Source organism: Pseudopipra pipra, chromosome 10 (assembly GCF_036250125.1).
Source record: "Pseudopipra pipra isolate bDixPip1 chromosome 10, bDixPip1.hap1, whole genome shotgun sequence".
Lineage (NCBI taxonomy): Eukaryota > Metazoa > Chordata > Aves > Passeriformes > Pipridae > Pseudopipra > Pseudopipra pipra.
In genome coordinates, this window is record NC_087558.1 from 90,558 (window position 1) to 115,689 (window position 25,132).

The 25,132-nt window shown below is 40.9% G+C and overlaps 2 protein-coding genes across 4 annotated transcripts; both read left to right on the top strand.

Moving 5' to 3' along the window:
• The first annotated feature begins 1,079 nt into the window (after positions 1 to 1,079).
• Positions 1,080 to 5,144, top strand: LOC135419330 (tubulin alpha-3 chain-like). The gene is made up of 5 exons (XM_064665609.1): positions 1,080 to 1,197; positions 2,566 to 2,788; positions 3,320 to 3,468; positions 3,813 to 4,493; positions 4,724 to 5,144. Exons 1-5 carry the CDS (start codon positions 1,195 to 1,197, stop codon positions 5,018 to 5,020), a joined length of 1,353 nt encoding a protein of 450 aa, XP_064521679.1. The 5' UTR covers positions 1,080 to 1,194; the 3' UTR covers positions 5,021 to 5,144.
• Positions 5,145 to 6,042: 898 nt separating this feature from the next.
• HPS3 (HPS3 biogenesis of lysosomal organelles complex 2 subunit 1) lies at positions 6,043 to 25,046 on the top strand. Of its 3 annotated transcripts, XM_064665606.1 has the most exons (17): positions 6,043 to 6,444; positions 7,202 to 7,696; positions 8,938 to 9,124; positions 10,110 to 10,195; positions 11,266 to 11,458; positions 11,706 to 11,787; positions 13,553 to 13,707; positions 15,193 to 15,301; positions 15,511 to 15,692; positions 16,040 to 16,217; positions 16,848 to 17,078; positions 18,873 to 19,058; positions 20,199 to 20,387; positions 20,923 to 21,030; positions 21,395 to 21,601; positions 22,866 to 22,956; positions 24,104 to 25,046. In XM_064665606.1, exons 1-17 carry the CDS (start codon positions 6,222 to 6,224, stop codon positions 24,229 to 24,231), a joined length of 3,030 nt encoding a protein of 1,009 aa, XP_064521676.1. In that variant the 5' UTR covers positions 6,043 to 6,221; the 3' UTR covers positions 24,232 to 25,046. The 3 variants fall into 3 exon arrangements, with proteins under 3 accessions (XP_064521676.1, XP_064521677.1, XP_064521678.1); XM_064665607.1 differs by lacking the exon at positions 21,395 to 21,601; XM_064665608.1 differs by lacking the exons at positions 22,866 to 22,956; positions 24,104 to 25,046 and having other exon boundaries at positions 20,923 to 21,041; positions 21,395 to 21,473.
• Positions 25,047 to 25,132: the final 86 nt, after the last annotated feature.

The following is a 25,132-nucleotide window of genomic DNA, read 5'->3' on the forward strand; positions in this document are numbered from 1 at the left end:
TTAGAGGGTCTGCACTTACAAATGATATTTTTGAGAACTTACTTTCTCAGACTCATTTCCTAAAGAAATGGTCTACAATGATGCCTCCTCTCCTTTCTCCCTTTGTCATTGCTCCACATTTTTTCCATCATTACCATAAGCTGGCAATGCTGCATAAGCCTCTTTTTTTCTCTTCTATGGCACAGTCATTGCTATAGGTTTAGGTTAACTGCCCTTTAAAAAAGATTTATGTCCATGAAGAGTCAAGGCAAAAAATCTTCCTGAGTTCATATGACCTATCAGGCTAGAATGCTGAAGGTGTACAAGAAAGTCTGTAACTAAGAGCATATAAAGGAGTTTAACAAATATAAAAGGTTAATACTTGAATACAGTGAAGTCATTCAATGATAAAGGGATAATTTTATCATTCAGAAGCTATCTTGGTAAATGTATGCCCAACTCTTTCCAGCAGACAGTAGAATTAATGGCCCCGCAAAAGTTTTGGCTGTAGAACATGGTATACAGTTTTGTGCAGAATTCTAAGCACCAAAGTACACGAGAAATAAACTCGATAAGCTTCAGTTAGGCAGCATTAAGGAATTTAAAAAATGTGCATTATGAGAAGCCTAAAAGAGCTTGTCTCTTTTAATTAATAGCAATTTCTTAATTTTAATTTTTACCCGTTCTCATTATTAACAGCAAATCTGTAATTTGCTTTTCTTTGGGGAGACAGGAAGAAAGAGGAAAGAAGGGGAAAAAGTGGAAAGAAAGGGAGGGAAAAACCTCTATAAGTGGCAAGGCTGCTACTCGAGAAAACAACAGAGCTGGCTCACTTCAACTCTGGCCATCCAGCGGCACCTGTCCAACTGTCGGCCCCGCTCTGCCCGACAGGACCCCCCAGCCACCGGAGGAACCCTTCCCGCCCCGGCGCGGCCGCTTTCCCGCCTCGAGATCCCGCCCCGCCCGGCACCTCTCCAGCCCCGCCCCCAGACACGCCCCTGCACGTGGCAGCCGCTCCCGCCCCGCCGGGAGAAGAACGGCCCCGCCAATCAGCGGTGCTCGCTCACGCGTAGCCCGCGCGGGTAAGGACCAATGGGGAGCCAGCGCTTGAGGCGAAGGGTTTGAGGCCGTTAACGGCCGGCAGTTGGTACCGGTCGGTGAGCGTCGGCAGACGGGCTGTGGCGCAGCTGGAGTTCGTCAGCTTAGCAAGGCACCATGGTGGGATACGGGATCCTCGCGGCTGGGGGGGAGGAAGGACGTTTGGGAGGGCTTCTGCTGTGGCAGTCGGGAGAGTTTGTGACTGCACGTACTGCGGCAGGACTTGCAGGCAGTCTCTGCTTGAAGTCCCCGCGGTAGCACTAAGGCCGAAGGACTGGGGAGAAGGAGAGGGAGTGTAAAGGTTAATAGTTCAAGGAAGGCGAGGCACAGAAAGTGACCCGTGGCTAGCCAGGGATATGTGAAAGTGCAACGGAAGGCTGTTCGTAGCGAGCACCTCCCGTGCGAAGGGGCGAGAGACAGACTGAAACCTGACCCAGGCAGCAGAGAGACAGCGGTAAAGAGCAGCCGGATCCTTCCGCCGTTTCTGGGCCTCCTTGGCGCGCGAAGCTGCAGAGGCCACAGCGCGTGCTTATGAGGGGGCGGCGGTGAGGGACGGGCGGGCGGCGCGTGCCGGGAGGAGCTGTTTGCTGGGCGCAGCCAATCAGAGGAGGGGGTGGTGAAGGGCCAATCAGAGGAGGGGGCGGGGTCGCCGGCGATGGAGGGCCAGTCGGAGGAGGGGGCGGGGCCGGCGGAGGGCGGACCTGCGGGGATGAGAACGGAAACAGCCGAGGGTGCTGCGCTGGATGCAGCTGCCAAGAAAACGGGAAAGGGCAGCCCAGACACCTTGCTCTTTCTTTTCCAGCTCTACTTTTTCCTAGATACACTGTAACAGTAAACTAGAAATGCAGCTTATTTCCATCTCGGGTGTAAGACAAAACTGAGGTATTGGGAGATTAAACATACATGGCAGTTGCTTAGAATCAGAGGAGCTGGCTTAAAGTGGGCAGATGACATTTGATTGGGACTCTTGGAGAATTTCACATAAGAATATGTATGAAAAAAAATACATTCAAATTGTCAGGGGCTAAATACCACTACGCTTATTATAAAGAAAAACGTACTGAGTGATCCTGTGCAGGAAAGATTCTTACAACAGTTACTCAGTACGTGGTTTGGCAACAGGTCAAGGAAATTTGGGGATATTATATAAAGAAGTCTTCCAAAAGCTAAAAGAAGGTGAAAAAGAGACCTGGTTGAATATTAAAGATATATATGCAGCATCGTAAGGGATGTGTTCATAGAGACTTGGTTGCCTTTAGGATCTTCCAATATTCTCAAAGTCAGTGCAGGTCAACTAAGGTGAGTACTGTCTTGCTAGCAACAGACAACATTTGTTCTCTTTAAATTGTCACTCAAGAGAAACCAGGGAATATTGCACCAGAGAAAGATCATGGAAAAATACAACCCACAGATAGCTAGTTATAATGAGAATAAAATATAGAAGCAGGTAACTCCATGTCTTATTATTGTTGTGTTTTAACTTCGCAGCGTGAATGCATATCCATCCACGTTGGTCAGGCTGGTGTTCAGATTGGCAATGCATGTTGGGAATTGTATTGTCTTGAACATGGGATCCAGCCTGATGGTCAAGTGCCTAGTGATAATACTATGGGACGTGGAGATGATTCATTTAACACTTTCTTCAGTGAGACAGGAGCTGGTAAACATGTTCCGAGAGCAGTGTTTGTGGACCTAGAGCCAACCGTAGTTGGTATGTACCCAGCATTAAAGGTCTTCAGTGAAAAAGTGAGGATCCTTTATGGATTCCCTACTGTCTTTTTTTGTCTGTTAAGAACACTATAGATTTTAAAAGATGTGTGTCTGGATGCTGTTTTGACATTTGAGGTTATTGTTATTTGAAATAAATTAAATAATGGCCTACAGGTAACTATTTGGAAAATGATAGAACTTTTCTATGATCTGGATAATCTTTCCAGACTGCTGCACTGCATCCAGAGTTCTGTTTGATTGTTGTCCAGTACCTCGTCTGTACCTGTAATGTAGTTTTCTGAGTGACCTCTGTGTTCCTCAAGTACAAATACTGCTTTGTGTGTGCTTGATGTTTACCCCTAAAAAAAGTGGCTGAAGTTGAGCCAACTTCTCAGACTAGTCAGACAAGCTGTGCATAGTCAGAGATGCTGTCTGCACTCTTTTGACATGTGCTTAGTGTGTTGTCACTAGGCAGCACACACAGAACCGAACAGATCAAATTTATGATGTGGTGTTTTGGGGTTTTTTATAGATGAAGTACGTACAGGCACATACAGGCAGTTATTCCATCCTGAGCAGCTCATTACTGGGAAAGAAGATGCAGCCAATAATTATGCCAGAGGCCATTATACCATTGGAAAAGAGATCGTTGATCTAGTGCTAGACCGCATTCGCAAACTGGTAAGAATTCATGCTGCAAGTTAGTATTTAAAATAATTGATACAGCTCTATAGCTGTCTATATTGATGGTTTTCTGGGGTTTTTTTCACTAAGAATTTTGTGCATACTTAATTGTTTAAAACAAAACACAATAAACCTTTTATTTCCTTGCCTGTCCCACCCCCCCTTAAATAAAAATTCAGCCAGTTAAACCAGGACCTTTCAAGAAAGCTGTTTTTTTTATTATAACAATGTCAAACTAACAAACTTATGACAAATGCTTTTGAATGATTATTTTAATACTGATTTCTCCAAAACCATCACTAACTGTTTTTTTTCTCCCATTTTTTTCCACTCCATTATAGGCTGATCTATGCACAGGGCTGCAAGGTTTCCTTATCTTTCATAGTTTTGGAGGAGGCACTGGTTCAGGGTTTGCTTCACTGCTTATGGAAAGGCTCTCTGTTGACTACGGCAAGAAATCTAAACTGGAGTTTGCAATTTATCCAGCACCACAAGTTTCCACTGCTGTAGTGGAACCCTACAACTCAATTCTAACTACCCACACAACATTAGAGCATTCAGACTGTGCCTTCATGGTAGATAACGAAGCCATTTATGATATATGTCGTCGTAACCTGGACATTGGCCGTCCTACTTACACAAATTTAAACCGATTAATTGGGCAAATTGTTTCATCCATCACAGCCTCACTGCGTTTTGATGGAGCCCTTAATGTAGATCTGACAGAATTTCAAACTAACCTGGTTCCATACCCACGAATCCATTTCCCCTTGGTAACGTACGCCCCCATCATCTCTGCTGAAAAAGCATATCATGAGCAGTTATCTGTGGCTGAAATTACCCACTCTTGCTTTGAACCAGCCAACCAGATGGTGAAATGCGACCCTCGCCATGGCAAGTACATGGCCTGCTGTATGTTATACAGAGGCGATGTCGTGCCCAAGGATGTCAATGCAGCCATTGCCACGATCAAGACTAAACGTACCATTCAGTTTGTGGATTGGTGCCCAACTGGATTCAAGGTACGTAGTTTTTTAAGTGCTCAATATCTGAATGATTAGCAATTGTGTAGTTCTCAGAGATAACAGTCACGCTAAAATATTGTAATGTCCCTGTTAAATATTTTGATAAAGTCCAGAATAACTCTAAGCTATTTTATTTAATTATAACTATGGTGATTTTTGATTGTTAACAGAAATGAGCCTTTAAACCGTAGCGCTCCTAAGGAAAGTTTTCATTTGTTGTCTTAAAGGTGGGCATTAACTATCAGCCTCCAACTGTGGTGCCAGGTGCTGACCTTGCCAAGGTGCAGCGGGCTGTGTGTATGCTGAGTAACACAACTGCTATTGCTGAAGCATGGGCTCGGCTCGACCACAAATTTGATCTCATGTATACCAAGCGTGCCTTTGTGCATTGGTATGTTGGGGAAGGGATGGAGGAAGGAGAATTTTCTGAAGCCCGGGAAGATCTGGCTGCCCTTGAGAAAGATTATGAAGAAGTAGGCCTAGACTCAGTAGAAGCAGAAGCTGAAGAAGGAGACGAATACTGAGAAAATTAAAGCCTGGAAAAATTTATTTACAAAAAAAAAAAAAAGAATTGCAGAACCCTGTTCACTTGTTTGTTTTTAAATAAAGTTTTCAAATGTGTTTTCAAATAAAGTTTTAAAGATTCTACCATCTCTGTTTTTTCTTCTTCACTTAATTAATGTGTGTATTCACTAAGGAAGGACCATTTGAGATTACAGGTTTTGGTAGCAGATCTGTTACCTGCTTTAAAAGTGTGTTGTAATTTTCAGATTCCTACGTTCACCTAGTAAAAAAAAAAATCTAATGTCCTTTACAAATGAATAGAGCTTTAGAGACATATGGAAGCAGTTAATTATAGGGCACTTGGCTTGTGTAAAAACCACTGACCCAGTTGGTGAGAGCATGGTCCCAGTAACACCAAGATCATGGGTCTGATCCCCGTACAGGCCATTTACTTAACAGTTAGACTGGATCCTTAGGGGTCCCTTCCAACTCAGGATATTCTGTGAAATACACTTTCTTTGGTCCTGAATCTGGAAACTGAGACAAAACTTTAAGTTTCATTTGGGGGGTTTTGTTGTTTTGGGTGTGGGTTGTACATTTTGGGTTTTTTTTCTTGCCTACGTGTTCTATTAAACCAGGAGAGAGAAAAGGGGCAACACATACTAAAGATACCAGAAGTGATTTTTTTTTCAGAAGTATTTGTAACTAGTATCCGTGGAGCATGCAGTGTATGCAGAGCGTATGGAGTTATGAAGAAAGAACTGCTGCATTTAAATACAAAAAAGTATTTGTGTTTGTATCTGGGAGACTGCAAGATGCCAGGTCTCAGCAGCCTGGGACGTTACCCTCGCTGCTCCTCAGCGGCAGCTGCTCCGAGCCACGCCCACGGCAGATCCGCTCCGCACACGCACCTCCGACCCAAACAGTTCCTGAGCCACCTTAATGATCGCTTCCAACTTACCCTCCCACTCGGGAGTTCCTGCAGTGCACGGCGCTGCTGTGCGATGGCAGAGCATGCCCGGGAGTGCTCACACAGCAACGGAGCCGCACTAAGGCCACAGAGACCCTCGTGCCAGGCCACCTGCCCCGGGGCAGCCGCACGCTGCCGGCGGAGCCGGCCCCGCAGCCCGCCGGGGGAGGTGGCTCTGCCCGCTCTGCCGCCGCGGAAGTGCAGGCGCCGCCCCGAGAGGCCTCCGGGGCGCACTCCGCTACTGCGGGACCATGGTGCAGCTTTACAACTTGCACCCGTTCGGGTCGCAGCGAGTAGTGCCCTGTAAGCAGGAGCCGGCGCACTTCTGCTGCGGCCAGGACGTGCTGTTCGTGGCCAGCACGGCGGCCAGCTGCAGGGTAGAGGTGTTCGCCGTGCGCGACCAGGGCCGCTGCGAGCCCCTGGGCTCCTTCGCCACTCTGGGGCCCGTGCTGCGCATGGCGCACAGCTCGGCAGGTCAGTCCCGGCGACCGCCGGCTCCGGGGCTGCGTGGCGGGGGAGGCCGGGACGTGTCCGGCCCGAGTGCGGGAAGAGGCCCTGAGACTCCGCCGGGCGGGGGGGAGCGAGGCCGGGAGCGGGGGCCGGCGAGCGGCGCCGCTCGGGTCCGAGGGCCTGGCGCTGCCGCCCGCCCCTCCCTCCGGCCGGGGTCGGCTCGGGCGCGGCGGCTGGAGCGGGCTGGCCCACGGGCCGGGCCTGGGGCCGGTGGGGAGGGCGCGGGCCGCGTCTCCCTTTGTTTGCCGTCTGCGTCCGCCCAGGGTAGGGACAGTGCTCCCTCCCTTGCTTTTGTTTTATTGGGATTTTGTTTTCAGAGCACGGGGCGGGTGGTCGTTCCAGCCAGTCCCACAGCTCTTCTGTTAGTCTATTGCTTTCCCTGGTCTGTAGAGAACAAAACGGCACTGGGGACGCAGGCTGGGGGGGAGGAGGCGGGTTTGGTCTGCAAATACAACTCTTATAGTGGATTCACTTACGAATTATTCTGGACCTAGATGTATAAGTCCTTTTTTTTAATGGTATGTTAAGTGTGTGCCACCCAGCAAAAAAAAAGTTGCACTTTGTATTTAATTTAGAGGAAAACTGGTGAAAACTGGTTTTGGAATTTTATGTATGAGTTGAGACTTCAAAATGTTCTTTGTAATGAACTACAGAAGGTAAAGAGATCAAAAATTGTCATCTATTCTGTAATGATATATCAGTATCACTGCTTTCTTTTAAGGAGACTATCTGGTGACAATTGAAGAAAAAAGCAAAGCAACTTTCCTAAGAGCATATACGAACTGGAGATGTATGTCTGCAGGGAGCTCTCGTGTGTGCGTTCGGATGGTTGGTCACAAGATGGAAGAGTCATACAGTGAAACCTTGAAAGAACAGATGTCAGTTGTTGAAATGCCACTTTCAGACCCTCCACTGTGCATTTCATGTTGTCCCGTAAATGGAGATCTTCTTGTGGGCTGCAAGAATAAACTAGTCATATTCTGTTTGAAATACCTGGTCATAAACCAGAATTTGACTGTGTTAGATTTTGAACGCTCCTTAATTTTGCACATTGATAATCTCATTCCTGCTGAAGTTGCATTTTGTGCCAGACATATAGCCATAACAACAGAGCTGGACGTTCTAATCCTGAAACTGGAACTGGTCCAGCAAAGTGCAGACAGGACAGAGCAATGTGCTCAGGGAGTCAGTGCACCAGAAAAGACTGTGGATGGAGGTAAGTGCAGAAATAATTTTTTTTTTGTATCTTTAAGAATCTGCTCACTGATTCCTGTTATTCTGAAAGTAGGCTCAAACAAGGTCTTTGCCCTTCAGCACATATTTCTAGATCATCCTATGACTGTCAGCTGAATGTTCTAGGGCATGAAAAGTTGTACCAACCTGCAGTTGGAGGTAACAATTCAAATGAATATGCCATCATTCTGCACACTTTCAGGATAGTGCAGCCTCTACAGATAGAAAATTAGGTCCCTGTTTTGGCATGCTACCATGGGCCAAACTAAAGTGGTAGTAGTTCAGTGTGCTATGTTCAGAAAAATTATTCTGTCAGTGTCACTGCCTAAATAACCAGCTTACACATTTAAGAGTGTTTCTGTGGCAATGCCTGTGTACTTTTGTAACTGTTAGTAGGCTCAGCACCTGCATAATCAAGCAAATTCTCCTGTTTCAGTCCGTCTTCTTATTCAGGGGCTTGCCTTAAAATCCTAGAAATCCCAGAAATAGATGTTGGTAGTAGGTTTCATTCCTGTATATTGCAAGAAATCAATCCATATGTAATCAATTATCAGTTCCCACCTTTCCAAAAGTATACATATCAGGTGAACACCAACAAACTTTAGGAAAGTCCTTCGCTTATAATTAAAGAAACTTAGAAAGATGGTCTTTTAGAAATGGAAAGTGCACCTACAAAAAGACTAAAAGGTAAATAAGACTTGTCATAGGGAAAATATAAATGGAATGTTTTTCACTGAGTGAAGGTGGATCTTTTCTCAGATCATGGCATTCTACCCCTAGTTGTGTTTATTAATAAAAACTAGATAGAAAAGTTCCAGTTTCTCTCTGAGTGTTGTTAGGATTTGCTTTCCAGAACTTGGGGTTAAGAGAACACAGCTTTCTGTGATTGCTGCCTTTTCCTTCTCAAAACCTCTCCAGCCAAAAGACAACATTTTTTTATGACCAATCATTTGCAGCACAAGTTGCTTTGGACTTGCTTTCTAATGAACAGTTTACATGGGAGGTTTTTTCAAAAATCTTGACTGCTAGGTATTCAGACTGCTGAGGCAATTAAGGAATTGTTCTTGTCTTCTAGCATGGCTGTTTTCAAAATCTCATGGTTTGAGGAAGCAAACGCTAGCTAAGTAGCTGTAATTGGAGTATTTAATTGATACTGTGTCATACCAGTTTCTTAGTGCTGAATGGAATGGTTTGAACAATTAAGCTAACATTTTCATTGTTCAGGTGTGAAAGATGAAAGCCCTTCAACACATACTTTGCAGCTTGAATTAGATGAGTTCATCATATGTCAGAAGCCAGTGGAACTGCTTGGGGAAGAAAGTAAGCTATGTGAGATACCCATCACACTGGAATCCACAGAGTTACCTACTGAGGACACAAAGTGCTTCCAAGTGCGGTATCTGCTTTTCAGGTATTACAAATGTATTTTCCCTTTTATGGGTTAATTTACTACAAGAAACCAAAATGAGTTGTGGATTATGTCTTTCTGAAAGAAAACTGGTATTTTGACTTTTGGGGGTTTTATAAGGGTCAGGGTTTCTTTTGAACTGAGGAAATAATGGGATACCAAAGAAAGCCCTTTTTTAAATATATTGGAATATTTCACTTAGAAGGGATCTGCAGTAATCATCTAGTCCAACCGCCTGACCACTTCTGAGCTGAGCTACTGGTAAAGCGTAGTACTAAAGGCACAGTCCAAATGCCTCTTAAACAATCACAGGCCTGGAGCATTGACCACCTCTGTAGGAAGCCTGTTCCAGTGTTTCACCACTCTCTCGGTAAGAAAATGCTTCCTCATGTCAAGCCTGAAAGTCCCCTGGCACAGCTTTGAGCCCTTCCCAGGTGTCCTGTCCCAGGATCCCAGGGAGAAGAGCTCAGCATCTCCCTCTCCAGGTCCCCTTCTCAGGAAGCTGATTTAGTCTTCCTCTTCTATTAACGTTTTTATCAAAGACCGAGGAAGAATTGATGTCACAGTGCAGCAGTGAATTCCAAAGCAAAGCAGGAAAAAGGATGACACATAATAGGAAAGAAAAGTAGGATTGGAGATGACATGACATTACATACAGCTCAGTGGAATAAAAAGAGAGGGGTTGAAAAAAAGCTTAAATTGAGGTCCAAATCAATTGCAACATGTCTTCCAGTGATCTCAGACTTTGACATGCATCTTGCAGACAAGCAAAGAAAGAGGATTCTGGTTGCAGGAACTCAAGATAGTTGTATCTATCTGTGCCCTGTGCTTCTTGGCATTGCTATGCTAATGACATTGCTAGGAATTGTTGTTGAGTGTTAAAACATGAACTAAGCCTGTTCTAACCAGGGCCCTTTACTTGTCCAAAGTAGATCATCATAATCTCTCACTGTGGTCCCATGTTGTTGTTTTGGATTTTTTTCTCTAGACGTTTTACACCCGACCAGTCACCGTTTGGGTTTTGTGAAGAGACGAAGCTGCATTCTGTTCAACTGCTCCCTGTATATCAGACAGGTAAATGGCTACGTGTGAAGGCACAATGGGCTGTATCATAGGAGACTGTGAAAGGAAGGAGCTTCATTGTATATCCTTTTTTGTACACTGTTTCTGTATGATTTGTTTTTCAAATTCAGATCTTTCCTCCCTTTTCCATGATTTAAACTGAGCTTCTGTTAAAAAAAAGTCTTTAAAAAATTTCTCCAAGTTCCACATAAACCTTGAACTAAAATACCAATTCATCACACCAAAAGAGGAAGACTAAATCAGCTTTTATCAGTTCTCTACAGATTAATTTTGTGTTGCAAAACAGTCACTCTTTACATTGCATTAATAAAATTATCCTCAGTGTTTTAAGGTACTAGACTGCTACTCATTAGCCCACAGAGGAAATCAGGGTAGTAAACCTTAAGATACAGGTTACCTTTCTGACAGGCTTTAATTGAAAGGGAAGGGATGAATGCAAATTTTAGGGATTCACTAGCTCAAACCCCGAAAGACCCATGGAAGAATTTAATGCTGCATGTTAACAGTTGGATAGAATCATAGAATATGCAAAGTTGGAAGGGACCCACAGGGATCACTGAATCCAACTCCTGGCCCTGCACAGACACCCCAACAATCCCGCCCTGTCCCTCAGAGCATTGTCCAACCACTCCTTGAGCTCTGTCAGCCTTGGGGCTGTGCCCACTGCCCTGGGGAGCCTGGGCAGTGCCCAACCAGCCTCTGGGGGAAGAACCTTTGCCTGATGTCTGACCTAAACCTCCCCAGACACAACTTCAGGCCATTCCCTTAGGAACTGCATGTAGACTGCTATTAGGTCTCCCATCAGACTCCTCCAGGCTGAACAAAGCAAGCAACCTCAGTGACTCCTTGTATGGCTTCCCCTCTAAGCCTTTCACCATCCTAGTGGCCCTCCCTTGGTCTCTCTCTAATAACTTCATATAGTTCTTTTTACTAGCTACTAACAAAACCAGTCTGAAACTTGGGCAGGTTTGATAGTATCTTTTAGGCATCAGGCTTGCAATGGAATTGCCAGGTTTGGATTTATGAAGTATATAAAATGTCTTTCTTATTGTTACATCTAGGAAGCTCTTTGACAGCCTATGAGGAAACTGAGAACAAGAGAGAACTACTGAGTCTCTTTTGCTTTTTCTCTTTACCTCATGTTGGATATCTCTACTCTATTGGGAAGGTAGTAGAAGTAATTTCTACTTATCAGTATTCAGAGAAGTCAGAGCAGGCAGTCCTTACTCCACAGTTCCTGCACGTCATTACAAGGTACTAAGTTTATGATTTTGCTGGCACTATTACTATGTTTCCCTATGCTGCTGCCCTTTTTTTTTTCCCCTCTGATACATCCTTCATAGTCTGGAAATCTCTGGGCAGACTTATATGTTAGTCCAGTGGGCCCTCCTGCTTAGGCTTCAAAGCCCTTCAAAGGAAAAAGAGCTGATTCTCTGGCTACTTGATTTTTGCAAGTCTTAATTTCTTTCCTTCACTGTTGCATTTTCGTATTTCCCTCTAGTGAGAACCTGCAGTGTTTCACAGTGAGATGCAGTGCAGCAGCAGCTCGTGATGAGGATCCCTATATTGATACGACTGTGAAGGTGCACCTCTTGTTATCTCACTAAAACTGTTGGGGTAGTGGTATGGCACTTAATTGACTTAGTTTCCTTTTGAAATCCTCTTAGTTTCTATTGGCTGAACCAATGAAGTAACATCAAAAATTAATATTTTACTTCTATCTATGGCATATTGTATTTTGATGGTCTACAGATGTCTCAATGAAACAATCTGTTATTGCCATCTTAAATTCTAGACTATGAGTAGAATGTTTTCAAAAACATCAAAAGCTATAAAATCACTTCTTTTTTAAGCTAAATTCCATGCTTTTCTGTATAAAACTGAAAGAAGGGTGCAGAGTTTTCCCTTATTGTAGCTGATGATGTTTCTCTCTCTCAGGTGTCCTTGAAAAACCATTTTTTGCAGGAGGAGTGTAGACAATCAAACAAGTCTGCTACCACATACTTAGGGCATGCTTTTTAGGAGGAGGGCTTTTGATCCTTGGAGGTCTAAATTTTCCCCTTCCTTAAATGGCTTATCAGTAAAAATCTATTGAATTGTAAAGGTTGTGATACACAGTAATAAGCATAGTAGGAAAGGTAGATTGAGGTGTATTTTATATTAGCATTTAAGGATTTCTGTTGAGCATGCAGACAGCAGACATAAAGAATCCATAGGACAGTAGAAGTTTTATAAAATTTTCAAGAGCCAAACACGTATTCTCTGCTCTCCAGAGAGGTACTAGATAACTAATACGAACATGTGACATAATCTGTCCTGTCCATTCTCCAGTCTCAGCTTTCTGTGTTTTCACTGTGGGTTACATTCAAGTCCATCACAATTTCTCCAGTCAGCCAAATGCTGCCTCCTGCCTCCAGAGGAGGTTTGGAGGGATGTGCAGGCTGCAGTCTCACACGGATGTCTGTGCTGCACCTTGCTGTCACAGGCTGCAGATCCTCCTTGGGCTCCAGTGCCACAGGGCTCCAGGAGTTTGAAGTGTGAGGATGATGATGGTTATATTTATTATTTGCTATTATTATTTTTCCTGCTGTTTTTTTACACCAGTTTAAGAGCTGCCTGGTTCTGGTTCTGGTTCTAACTAGCCCAGGGCAGTTTAGAGTCTCTAGGTCACCCCTGCAGGCCTCCACCTTTTACAAGAAATGTTGAGGTGTCTTCAAAAACCAGGTTACACATATAATACTGTGTTGCCTTGCTTCACTGTGTATGTTAATTTGTAAATGTAGTTATTTTATCTTTTTAAAGCTGTAAATTTAGAATATTTCTGTGCAAAGGAGGTTGCATTTTTCAATTTTTAGTCCAATGTAATAGGGTAAGTTCTACCTGAAAGGTGTATATTGAACAAATTGGAGATATAATATGGGATATGTAATGTAACAATAGGCAAGCAAATATAATACTTCTATCTGTAATTGCTTTTTATAAGCAACTGAAAGCAAGACTTTTATAACCAGGCAGTCTTTTACAACTTGGTCAAATTCAGACTATTTGGGATTAAGTTTCCCACATCAGACATGTGGCTCAGGCTGCATTATTTTAAGACATATAGGTAAAACTGTAGTAGCTTTGAATAGGGAAATAATTTTTTTTTTTTTACTCATTGTTAAATATTTCTTGTCATTCTTTTATGAGTATTTTTATTCTTGTTTAAGTGAAGCACTCAAAGTTAGGAAAGCCAGGGAATGTTTTTAATGTCAGATCATTGTACAAAGGTTAGTTTTTTCCCTGATTTATTTAAAGACTCAAAGTACATACTAACTGAAATGACAAAACAATCCCTTTCCTTTATAGGCTTGTCCACCTGTTACACTGGATGTCTGCACATTAAGAATGCAGCTTTTTATAGGACCAAGAGCTATCTGTCATTTCAAAAACCATATAATTCTTCTGACTAAGGCAGACACAGAAGATATTACTGAAAGAAGAAAGCCTACAAGAAGGATGCTGTAAGGATTTGTGTCTTTTAGGGAGATGGTACTTACAGCTCTGTGTACAGGGCTGAATTTGTGGGTATTACAGTTGGAGTGGTTCTTCTGTGGAAAAAGTGTTTGAAATAATTCCATTCTTAGTGAATGAGAACAGAAATCAAGCTTTTTTTTTTCTTAATTCTATTGTATTAACTGATGCAGAAGAAATAAGAGTAGGATCACAGATGCTTGAAATCAACAAAATGTTAAAATAACATTACTAAGAATTTAGCCGGATAAGAAAAAAATATTTGTCTTGAGAAACAAAAATACTATGTAGAGTAGCAAAGCTACAGGTTACAAAATGTGCTGTAGCACAAAATGAAAATGTCTTATCTTTGGGGTTCTTTACAAGAAAAGTTATGAACATCACTGCAGTTATCCATGACAAAAGTTAGATCAGACTTTGGCCCAAGTTACTCTTGTAGCATGTATGTAGCCAGAGGCATATGTTACTTTTTACCAATTTCCATGGGAACTGCTATTCCCCTTCTTTTTTGAGGGCTTTTCATAAAACATCTAAGGAGCTATTCTAAACAGCTATTCAGAAACCATATTTATTAAAGTCAGTTCAAGTTAATTAACAAGAGTGGGACAGCTATAGTTGACTGAAGCAGTTATGTGAACCAGTATTTCTTAAAGCTTAGAGCAGACATTATTCAGGAGAAGATAAGTCCATCAGGGAGAATGCCTATTCAAAATACTGTAGTTTTCTTGACTAAAGCACATTTTCTTCTGCCAATTGTGTTGTTTCAAATATTCTGATTGGCATTTGAGGAAGATACTCTTTTTGCCTTCTGTAAAGGACCTAGGTTGAACAAATACTGGGCTACTTAGCACCATAATTTGAAAATAAAGATGTAAATATCCCAGAAGAATTAAAACCAAAAAGCAGAACAAAAGGAGTCTGTGTTTTCCTGCGGTATTTTTATGGGCATTACAGACCTAGATATTTCTTTACACAGTATCTTGGCAAACACTTTGATAGAGCTGCAGGGGCAAACATGCAGTAAGTCCTTACAGAATGTACATAAACACTTTAGCTAATTTAAAGTACTGAAATAGTCAAGGTCAGGTTTGATGGGGCCCTGGGCAGTCTGACCTGTTCCAGTGGGTGGCATCCCATGCTCATGACAGGGGGGGTGGAACTCGATGATCTTTAAGGTCCCTTCCAAGCCAAGCCATTTGATGATTCTATGGTTCCTGTAAGTACCTGACACTACCTGCTGTTAAGCACTGGAGAGGATGTAGTGTACAGTTCTGATGATGTTCCTGGTGTATGAACATGCCTATCCCTATTTTGTTATTAGCTGTTATGACCTGAATTCACAGCTTAACTCTCCAGCATTTACTAGTCTGCAAACATACCTATTTATGCATTTGAATTATCGAATGAGCGGTGGTGTTTTGGCTGCATAGTGTTTATTTCAATACTGACAACTCAACTCTTTTCCTCCTCTCTAGTTCCAGAAAGGCTGACAGCATCAAATCCAGAACAAATTCTGAGTCAGAGCCTGGTTGGAATTTATATATTATAAACACTGTTTCAACCATTCAGCTTTACAGAGAAATGGTACTGCCCGACTCCTGCTTTTGTTGTTTGCTAACTAAAATAAGTACTGTTAATTAATCTCTGATGCATGCTATTGCTGAATATAATGTAATGTATTTCTCATGTACAGCCCGTAATCCTATTTCAAATGGGTGCTTTCCTCATTAGAATTTCTCCTGTATATTCTTAATTTTTGCTAGTAGCTCAAGTATATCCTGTGTCTGTTCTAGGTAGATTATAGTAGAACTTACGAAAACGTTAAAACTGAGAGCTGCATCCATCTTTTAAGTGAGGCTCACTTACTGATCCGAGCAGCTATAATGGACCCTCATTTCCTTAAATCAGATGAGAAAGAAGAACTTCTAAGAGCGTTCAGAGAAAGTTGTGCATTCTTAGGAGACTGCTACAGCAGGTATGTTTTAGATGTTGAAGTGGTATAGGTGAGCTGTGTTTCCACTAATGTAACCTTAAAATGAAAAACCATAATTCTTTGCTGTTTTACATTAGTATTACGTATGTAATATAAGTCTCTGTGTTTTACAAAACCAGCTTAATCTGGTCATCTCTTCAGTGTCTGGTTGACTTTACTGTCATTAAACACAGAATGCAACCATTATGTGAATATGAACTATGAATATGCAGATAACTGATGTGTCTGTGACTTTGTTTGATGTATTGTTCTAGCTCTTACCAAGAGTGATGGCAAAAGTGTTGCCCTCAGTTGCTTTGTTAATTTTTTCCCTTCTCTGTTGCTTACAGATTTGACACAAAGGATTACCACCTTGCTTTGCCATACTACAGAATGTCAGGTTTATCCATGACTGAAGTTTTACAGAGACTAGTTTCAGAAGGTGATGAAATACAGACATATGAGAAAGGACTTATATTTTACTTAACTCACTCTCTTAACGAAGACTTGAATGAAGAATTAAGCAAGGTAGAAACAAGTTGGGTTTTTTTGTAATCTGTTGATTTAGTTCTGATTTTAAGATCTGTGTATCCAATTTTAATCAAATTCTCATTGAAAATGATGAACTGCTTATTTAGTTTTACAGTTATTCTTTTTCACATTATTTTTTATTTTCCCATTTTCACTGAAAAAAAACCAAGCAGCACTTGTGATGCTTTGGGATGATTTCAAGCAACATATTATGGATTTGGCTACCATGATGCATGTTGGTAGTGATCTGTTTCCCACTTGCACACAGAGACACTTCTGTTTTAGGAAAGCTCTGCCTCAAATTTCTTTCATCTCTCATTTCTGTAGCAAAACAAACTGTTTCTTTGAACATTGCCAAATTGTACAGTTTGGTAAAAACAATTCACTGTGGGGTTCTCCTAGCATCCCAGAATGTGGGTTGAATCACTACCAGTGAGTGATCCTTTATTTTTATTAGTAGGGAGGAGAGAGGCAGGGGAGGCACTGTGATTTGATAGCTAAGCTGTACTTGTCTGTTTTAAAAAAAAAGGCCACCAAAACAACAACAAAACTGCACTACTTTCATATGCAATAGTAGACTGTATACCTGAAAAGGTCTAAACTGTCAAATGGCTTTTATTTCAATAGGAATCAGGAAATAAAATTCTCCAGATATTCTATCTCGCTGACCCCGTGCAGCTGCCTCATATCCTTTGCAGCCCCTGCATGAGAAACGTGTGTCCTTTGACAGCTGTGAAGTATCTTCAGAAAGTAGAAAAGATGATGCCATCAGTGGTCCTGACACTTACTAAGGCTTTTTTGGCTCTGAAAATGGGAGACCTGATAATGTATGAACATGAGATGGACTCCTATAAGGAGGTAAAGTATACTGAGAGCATGAGCTATTCGCACTTTGCCAAAGCCCAGGTCAGTTGTTTGACTTGTAGTTGCATTTTACAGTAAAAGAAACTTTCAGTGACTCCTCTTCCTCCTGATGTGCTGTGTAGGCTCCACTGAATGTGTGCAATGGCAGTAGAATGGAGGGCTGGCACACACTGGGACTATACAGTTTACCCTGCAGATAGGGTATTGTCTTGGCAAAGCCTTACCAAATAAGTAAAAGTTTGGAAGCTCTTAATTCTTGATAAATTAAATACTGTTTACTGGGAGGTAGCAAGCTCTGCAGAGCCAGTGCTCTTCAGCTGCCTGGCTTGTATAGCAGTATAGGGTTGTATAGTAGCATCTCTACACCCCTACACCTGAAATCAATATGTGATACGCCCATGAAGACACCATCTCTATGGAAACAGGCATTATAAAATTGCTCGTGAAGCAGGATATTCATCCATTGTGCACACAAACTGAAATTTCAGTATACAATTTCACATGTTTCTTAGTAGGCATCAAAGCACTTAACCCTTACTAAGACCAGATCAGAATCTACTTCAGTGCTATCAAAATAAGAATTCCTCATCAGTGGGGGGAAATGTTAGTGGAGCTGTCTCTGCTATAGATGTTCACATGTGGTTTTAGACTGAGATCAGTCTGTAAATTACTTCTTGGTAAGGTTGATCAGGACTGTGGAATATTCAAAGGTGACAGAGCTTGAAATGCAGACTTTTTCTTAGAGTGAGATATTGGAAGTCTAAAAACTTCTGAAATACATGGATAGCTGTTCCAAAGTTAGATATCGTACTTTGGTGGAAGAAGTCCTAGAGAGCTTTTAAAATCAGCAGGTTTTGAATTGCAAGGTGGGAACTGTGGGGAGCACTTTCAAAAATTATATTCAGCATCATCTGCTTTTGCAGTGTGATCATATGAAATTGCCATGTTGTGAGCAAACATACACATTCCACTGCATGGTTGTTATTTATAGAATAGAACAGAATTTATATATAGAAAGTGGCTGAGATATGGGTGTTGGGTTGTTTGGTTGGGTTTTCTTTCTTTCTTTTTAATCTGATATGTTTTAAATATGTTTTATTGCAGTTCACCTTTAAAGAAGCATTTTGTTTCAAAGTAGAAGAAGCTAACACTTTTAGAAAACTAAAGAAAGGAAAAATAGTTCGTATTCATAGCAGAGTGAAATCTGAATTTTCCTCCTAGGTCTGCCTTATATTTGTGTAATTAATTTAATTTTCTTAGGCATCATTTCTCCGCTGTCTTTAAAGTGGGAATAGCACCTTGTTATGGTTGCCTTCAAAAGCACTCACATACCCAGAAACAACTTACTATTGCACAAAGCGCAGCACATTTTGATTGTTGTTTCTGGGGTATTTTCAAAATGAAAATCATACTTTAGCAAAGTAATTTACACTAATTTAGCAAAGTAGTCTACTGGAAATTCAGCCAGTGATTTTTCAAAGCATTGTGTGTATTGAATGTCTTGGATTTCTTTGCAAAATTCAACTTTCACATGTGCACAGTAACTCCAGCTTTCAACAGCATGTTACTTTCAGTGTTCAGGCACAAGGCCTGTTGTTTTGGAGTGTTCATGCAGTTTGGAGCTCGGTTTCTGAAGAGTTACTCTATGAAAAAGGATTTGTTTTCTTCCCCTGACTTTCCTTCATTTCTCTATCTAAACTTCACTGCCTGAGGAAATACTGAGTTTATTGGGTTGAATCATGTATGTATTGAATTCCTTACCTGATTTATATCTGATTATGTTTGTAGACAATGCTGGCTTGTGGCTTCACTGGGCAACCACAACTCTTGAGGCAGCGTAAGGGAGGAATTGTTATGCCAACTGAGTTTGCTGTTCACCTGAAGGAGATGCAGCCTGGTTTACTCATCGCTGCCACTGTGGCTTTACATGAGAACAGAAAAATTGAATTGGAAGAAGCAGATACCTTTTTCAAGGTTGGCCTGTGATCATTTTTTTTGCTTCTGTTTTTTTCGTAGTGATGTTACTGGTAAGAAAAGCAGACTCAGCTGCTCCTTCACTCACATTTCAGCACTTCTTCAGAAAGAGGGTTATATTCCAGTCATGATAGATGATTACAGAGTCAGAAACTGGACCTTCTGGAAAGAAATACTGGTTAAATGATGCAACCCCCCCCCCAAATTCATTAAGTTCTTTGTTTTTACCCAGTCATTTGAATGGAGAATATTCTGATCTCAGTAGTCTTTCAATGGCTTCCTAGTGACTGAGCTTCGTAAGGCTAATGAAATTTAACAGAATGTAGATAAATTAATTCCATAAGCTCCTTTTGAACAAATCATTGGGATTAAAACATAATTCTAAAGAATCAGACTTAAATATGAAGGTATATAATGTTCTGATGTTCTTTATAAATTCCTGAAAGAAAAATGTGTTTATGAGAAGAAATATTAACAGAATAGTTTTTCTAGCATCCCTGAAGTTTGCTTTAACTGGGAATTAGACAAACCTTTTTTTCTTTTCTCTTCAATGAATAACTAACTTGGGTTAAAATGTGTTCTTCAATGTAGGTATGTTACAGTCTTACTATACCTGTTACTGTGAAAAACCTGTATCAAAAATAGCAAGTCATAAAGTTCAAATTGGAACAAGTGTTGTTGTTTAAAACCATTTGGATACCAAATAAAAGTCCTTTTTGCTGACATAGCACACGTTAAAACATCTCCCTTGTGGGTCCTGCCATGATACCCAGCTGAGCTACACAGCATCTCTCATCATGGCCTCTATAGTTCTCTTTTGAAGACACCTGCTTGGCATATATAAAATCCTCCAAATTAGCAATCTGTAAATATTTACTGCTGGTGGTGGTGACATTTCTGGCAGTGGAGTAAATCTTGAAGAAGAAATCAAATCTCTTGTTTAGAATTGATTACCTTAAAATCATTCCATGAACTTTTTACTTTGCCTAGCAGTGTATTATGTAGAATCACAGGATAAAAAAGGAATGAAAATTCTGCTTCTAAAAGTAAAAACTCTTCCTCCTGTTTCTTCTAATTTCTACTACTAATAATCACCATAGTCTGTGTTAACTTGCTGTCTTCTGTCATTTTTGTTCTTAGATGTTGTGTAGTAATAGTGAAAACACTATTCCTCAGCTCTTGGTGGACTTCTGGGAAGCTCTTCTTGTAGTGTGCTCTCAGGAAGAAATACTTCAGGAGCTCTTGCTGAGGGTTACTTCTCAGTATGTTTGGAGGATATCAAAGAAGCAACTTCCTGAGACTAAGCCGTTAAAAACAACAGAGGATCTGGTAAGTGGTAACCACTCAGAGGAGGTTTTAGGACAGCAGTGTTCCTCCAAAATCTGTCCAAATACCATCCTATTTTAATTCTGGACAGTTTATCTGTTAAAAGAAGCAAGACTGAAAGAAATAAGGTAGTGTGCAGTTACAGATTGGTATTGCTAGCTCAGGGCAGTCCTACTCCTTGTGGACATTTACAAATATACTTCCAACAGGAATCTCAGCTCTGGATAGAAGTAAGGGCTAAAATGAAAAATGAGAATGTGTCAGGTGGAGTGTTTGCAATTTCACAAAGCTTACTGAATGAGAAAATTGTGTGAATGATGAATTCTAAAGAATTATGAATGAGAAAGCTGAAATACAGAACTGAATAAAAGTTTCCAGTTTATTTGTTACTAAGTTGCATGAACCAGAAGGAAGTGTAGCTGCTCTTCTAAATTACACTATTTGAGATTAAGATTTTCTTCACTTGTGGAGAGTTTCACATGGAACCGTCACTAACAGAAATGTTTCTTTTATTGCAATTTGATTCTTTCTTGTATAGATAAATTCCTGTAATCATTTTGGGTTGATTTTCCCATGGGTGACTTCCATAATGTCAACGGGATGTTCATCTGATAAAGATTACCATGAAGACATCTCAAGACTACAGGTATGAAACAGGTATTAACTCTTACTGCTTACAACTTAGAGTCATTCTGCAAATATTCATATATGTATTAACAACTTTCTCCAGCACACTCTTCTCCTCCTTCTCCCCTAAGTTATCCAAGTTGAAATAAAAGGCCAATTGAAACAATGGAAGAAAAAAATACTAAAGAGATCTGTTGGTAACAATGATATTTACATTTGCATCCTCTCTAAACTTGTTTTCTCAATTTTCAGCAACATTTATTAAGGGAAGTATTATTTTAGAATTATTCTGACAAGTAAGGGCTTCTGTTCTAAGGTTATAGTTAGCATTTTTTGCAAAGTTTGTCTTAAATCCAAACAATACGTTTTGTTCTTGTCTTCAGTCTCTTTTATGTAGTCAGTCAGTCACTGTGGCTTCAGTTGTGCCTGTCCTGGAGCCCCTGGCAGAGGCTGGCAGTGTGGGCCTGGCCGTGCGTGTGCTCTGCAGTACCCGGCTGGGCAGGTACGAGGAGGCCCTGGAGCAGCTCCTGCCGAGGTGTCCTGGTGCGGCCGTGCTCTACGCTCAGCACGAGCTCAAGGGTGACAACCAGGTGTGCTACTTTCAGTAAAGTTGTTCACTGTCTTCGGGGGTTTTTTCCTAACTAAAATGCTGTTGTGTACAGATGGACTCTGGATGGATCACAGCCCAGCTTTCACACAAAGTAAATGGCTTAGCTTGCATTGAACCTCTTGCTTGGTGTTTTAATTTGTTAACTCAGTCCCCACTGATTTTAATGGAGTATTTTTTCCTCCAGTTTCTTCTGTCACTTACTGTATTTATTATAGTAAATTTAAAGCATAGTCTTTTCAGATGGCAGACTGTCTCAGAAAAGGGAGAGTAATATGGTTTTTTTCCACCGTAAATGAAAAATTACCTTGTTTCTCACTAATTGGTGTTCTAAATTGGCAGTGCTTACAGGTGAAATCTTACTGATAAGCTAACTGATAGGAGAACATGGTCCTTCAAAGAAAATCACACTTAAATGATGTTCTTCCTGTGTTGTTGTAGTGACATCTTCTGACCTTGTAACATCAGACTGCTACTGATGCACTAGTGGAACGATTATGTCTTTATGTACCATTTTCCTGTTATCCCTCTATACAGTTTTAATGTTGGAATGGGTATTATTCCAGTGTTCCAGGAGTACAGGAGTTTACTTCCATTGCCAATTACAGCTGCTCAATTAATTGTACACAGCTTTACTGACCAGAGTCAGTAAAGGTGATCCTCTACTAGATGGATGTACTAGAACTCTGTTTAAAACCAGATCTGAACTTTTTATTCAGATCTGAAAGTAGTTTCTTTGATGCTTTCCACATTAGATTTGAATGTGAGGTTGCAGTACTGAATCTAAGTGCAGGTGAAAGAAAAGTTATCAAGTTCAAAGGAGGAAAAAAGTCCCTTCTCTTCACTGCATTCTTATCAACAAAATTGTACACAAAACCTTATTCACTGCTATAGCTGTTGGGAGTAGACAGATGAGGTCAGGAGACAGAGCAATGTTCTTAGAGTAATGCTGTTTACCACTTTGCCTGGAGCTGTTTAGAGGGAAAAAAAAATTCTCTGACTGCATCGGTCTTGCCAGTGACTTTTGCCTTCTAAACTTTTGTCTATAGAGGTATAAGGGGCACTGTGTGAAGATTTTTGAGCAGAAAAAGGTTGCACTTAAGATGGAAAAATACAATATATGCAAAATCACTGCATTCCTGGCATTAAGTCCATTGTGACTGATCTGTATTTTTAGCAGCTCTTTCATACTCTTTATTGCAGTCCTTGTTGATGTACACTTTTGCTGTGGGTTTTTGTGGATTTAGGCTCTGTGGTGGAACAAGCTGCTTCCTGAACTTTGCAAGAGAACTAGACTCACGGGAAATGACTGCCCTGTTCTCATTTCAGCACTCAAAGGTAAATCCGTTGGTTGCAACTCAACTCCAGAAGCCTTTGTATGTCAGCTAACAGTCTTAATAACTGTTCAGACTAAGGACAACTGATGTGGTAATTTGGACGAAAAGGGGACCTTTTTCTCCAGCTACAGCCAATACAGTTTAGCAGTCTTTCTGGTCATTAGCAAGAGACTGTGCAATGTATGCACTGTACCCTCAGATAAAAATCACGGCATTCCTTTTGTGTCGAAAACAGTTACTTGTTGTGATCATACTGTTTCTGTATGGATCAAGAATAGACACCAGTAAAAAAACTTGCTAAATAGAGCTATTTGTGATTGTTTCTTGTTTTTTCTAGGCTAAGTGACTATATTGTTCTTAGGTAACGGGCTGTTATTGATAACACAGGGGAGGCTTAAGTATGTATTGATGATTAGGTCATAGACTGAAAAAACCACAGTGTGTTATTACTAGAAGTAGAGAAATCCACCTTAGTAGTTATGTAGTCCTATTGTTACATGTTTGTAGGAAGTTAATAATACTGTGTATGGCTGAGGGGCCAGTGTGTTTGTTTTGACAAATTAAGCATGTTGAATAAAGCACATACATTGTTAAAAGTATGCCAGTGGAATGCCTGAGAAAACAGCATCAAGGGGTTGCATTGTGCTGCACGGGTTGCCATGCTCTATCATAAAGTTCTAGTTTCTGGTGCCAGCAGTTTTTCTTTGGAATTTTTTTCATGCAATAACTGTCCTGTAATCGTTTAAGAACATATTAAACAGCTTGGTCTGAGAAGCTGCTTGCAAAACATCCAGTTTTACAGATAGTGCTGAGTTAGGGTACTAATAAGATTTCCAGGGCTTCCTTTGCATTTCATACAAAACATGTGAAGTACTAGATCAGACTTTCATTAGCATTAGTGCCATGTGTAGACCTGATGAGTCAAGATAGAGGTATGGTTTTAATTTAAGTCAGAATTTCAGTTTACTTTTGAGATTTTCTATATTTGTATTTGTATCCAAATGGGTATGTCTCAAATTTCATTCCACTTGCAATATTTAGATAATTTGATGACTTCAGTTCATAATTACATTGTTGATGACTTTTTTTGTTTCTTTGTTCTAAACTCAAAATACCTAAATGAGATTTTTCTCCCCTGCTCTGAGCAGAAACTTTATCAGTTGTTGCAATGGAATTGGAACTAAGGGATTTTGTCAGTCTTCTACCAGAGGATGGAACTGCAGCATTTTTCCTGCCACATGTTCTTCACTGCAGCCAGAGGAAGCTGCTGACCTAAAACAATGAAGTCTACTATCCACACAAATACAAAGAATGTGCTGGAATAAAAAAGCAAATGAAACAAAGAAGCAAATGAAAGAAACAGCAGAGCTGTATAAAAGGTACTGTGGGACTACCCTCACATAAATCATCTTACTTCTTCATTGAAATCTTACATGAACTACTGAAGGACAACTGTCATCTGAGGTAAAGCAACTGTTTTGAAGGTAACCGTGGTGACAACTGAAAAATACTGTACAGTACAACTGGACATACAGTGTTCACTGAAAGTAAAGCAGGAAGTCAGTCTCAAATCTGTATTAGTTGGATCACTGACCTAGGGAGTTCAGGCTCAGGCATGTGTCTACCTGTATGAGTAAGTACCTTACTCTTCCAAGTGGTTGGGCCCTACTGACTTCATTTTGCAATGCTGGAATTCACTCCCTTGAATTCCAGCTGGCAAAATCAGTCAGCTGCTCTGTCATCCTAAGGACATACCCATGCGAGTGTTACACTGAAAATGTTTTATTTAGCAATTCACAAGAAAAGGCCATAAATCCAAGAGAAACAGAGGTGGAAGATAGAGACTGCTGCTTGCTTCCTGGTTTTAGTTTTCTTTCTTCTGTTGTATTCAGTTAGTAGAAAAGTATTTGAAGTATCACTAGGCCATAAATCCAGCTGAAAACTCTTATTTCTTCTAGTGTTTTGCTAAGCATCTGGGGTACTTGTGCATGTATATACTGATGTTTGTCTCGTGAACAGAAAGCATACTTCTGTTCCTTCAGAGCTGGAATTCAGTCATAATAAACTGTCACAATGTTTATGACTTTCTTATGAATGTCGTTTGAGTTTTTTGAAAAATCTACCAAAAATACGATTCCCATGATCCCATAACCATATAAATCATCTAAAGACCTAAT

What these genes read in the sequence shown, in the direction of transcription:
- LOC135419330 (XM_064665609.1), top strand. An exon ending in CCTAGAGCCAACCGTAGTTG is followed by an intron (nt 2,789 to 3,319) that starts GTATGTACCCAG and finishes GGTTTTTTATAG; the next exon opens with ATGAAGTACGTACAGGCACA. An exon ending in TAGACCGCATTCGCAAACTG is followed by an intron (nt 3,469 to 3,812) that starts GTAAGAATTCAT and finishes ACTCCATTATAG; the next exon opens with GCTGATCTATGCACAGGGCT.
- HPS3 (XM_064665606.1), top strand. Translation starts at nt 6,222, where the DNA reads ATGGTGCAGCTTTACAACTTGCACCCGTTCGGGTCGCAGCGAGTAGTG. An exon ending in CATGGCGCACAGCTCGGCAG is followed by an intron (nt 6,445 to 7,201) that starts GTCAGTCCCGGC and finishes CTTTCTTTTAAG; the next exon opens with GAGACTATCTGGTGACAATT. An exon ending in AGCTCAAGGGTGACAACCAG is followed by an intron (nt 21,602 to 22,865) that starts GTGTGCTACTTT and finishes TTGTGGATTTAG; the next exon opens with GCTCTGTGGTGGAACAAGCT.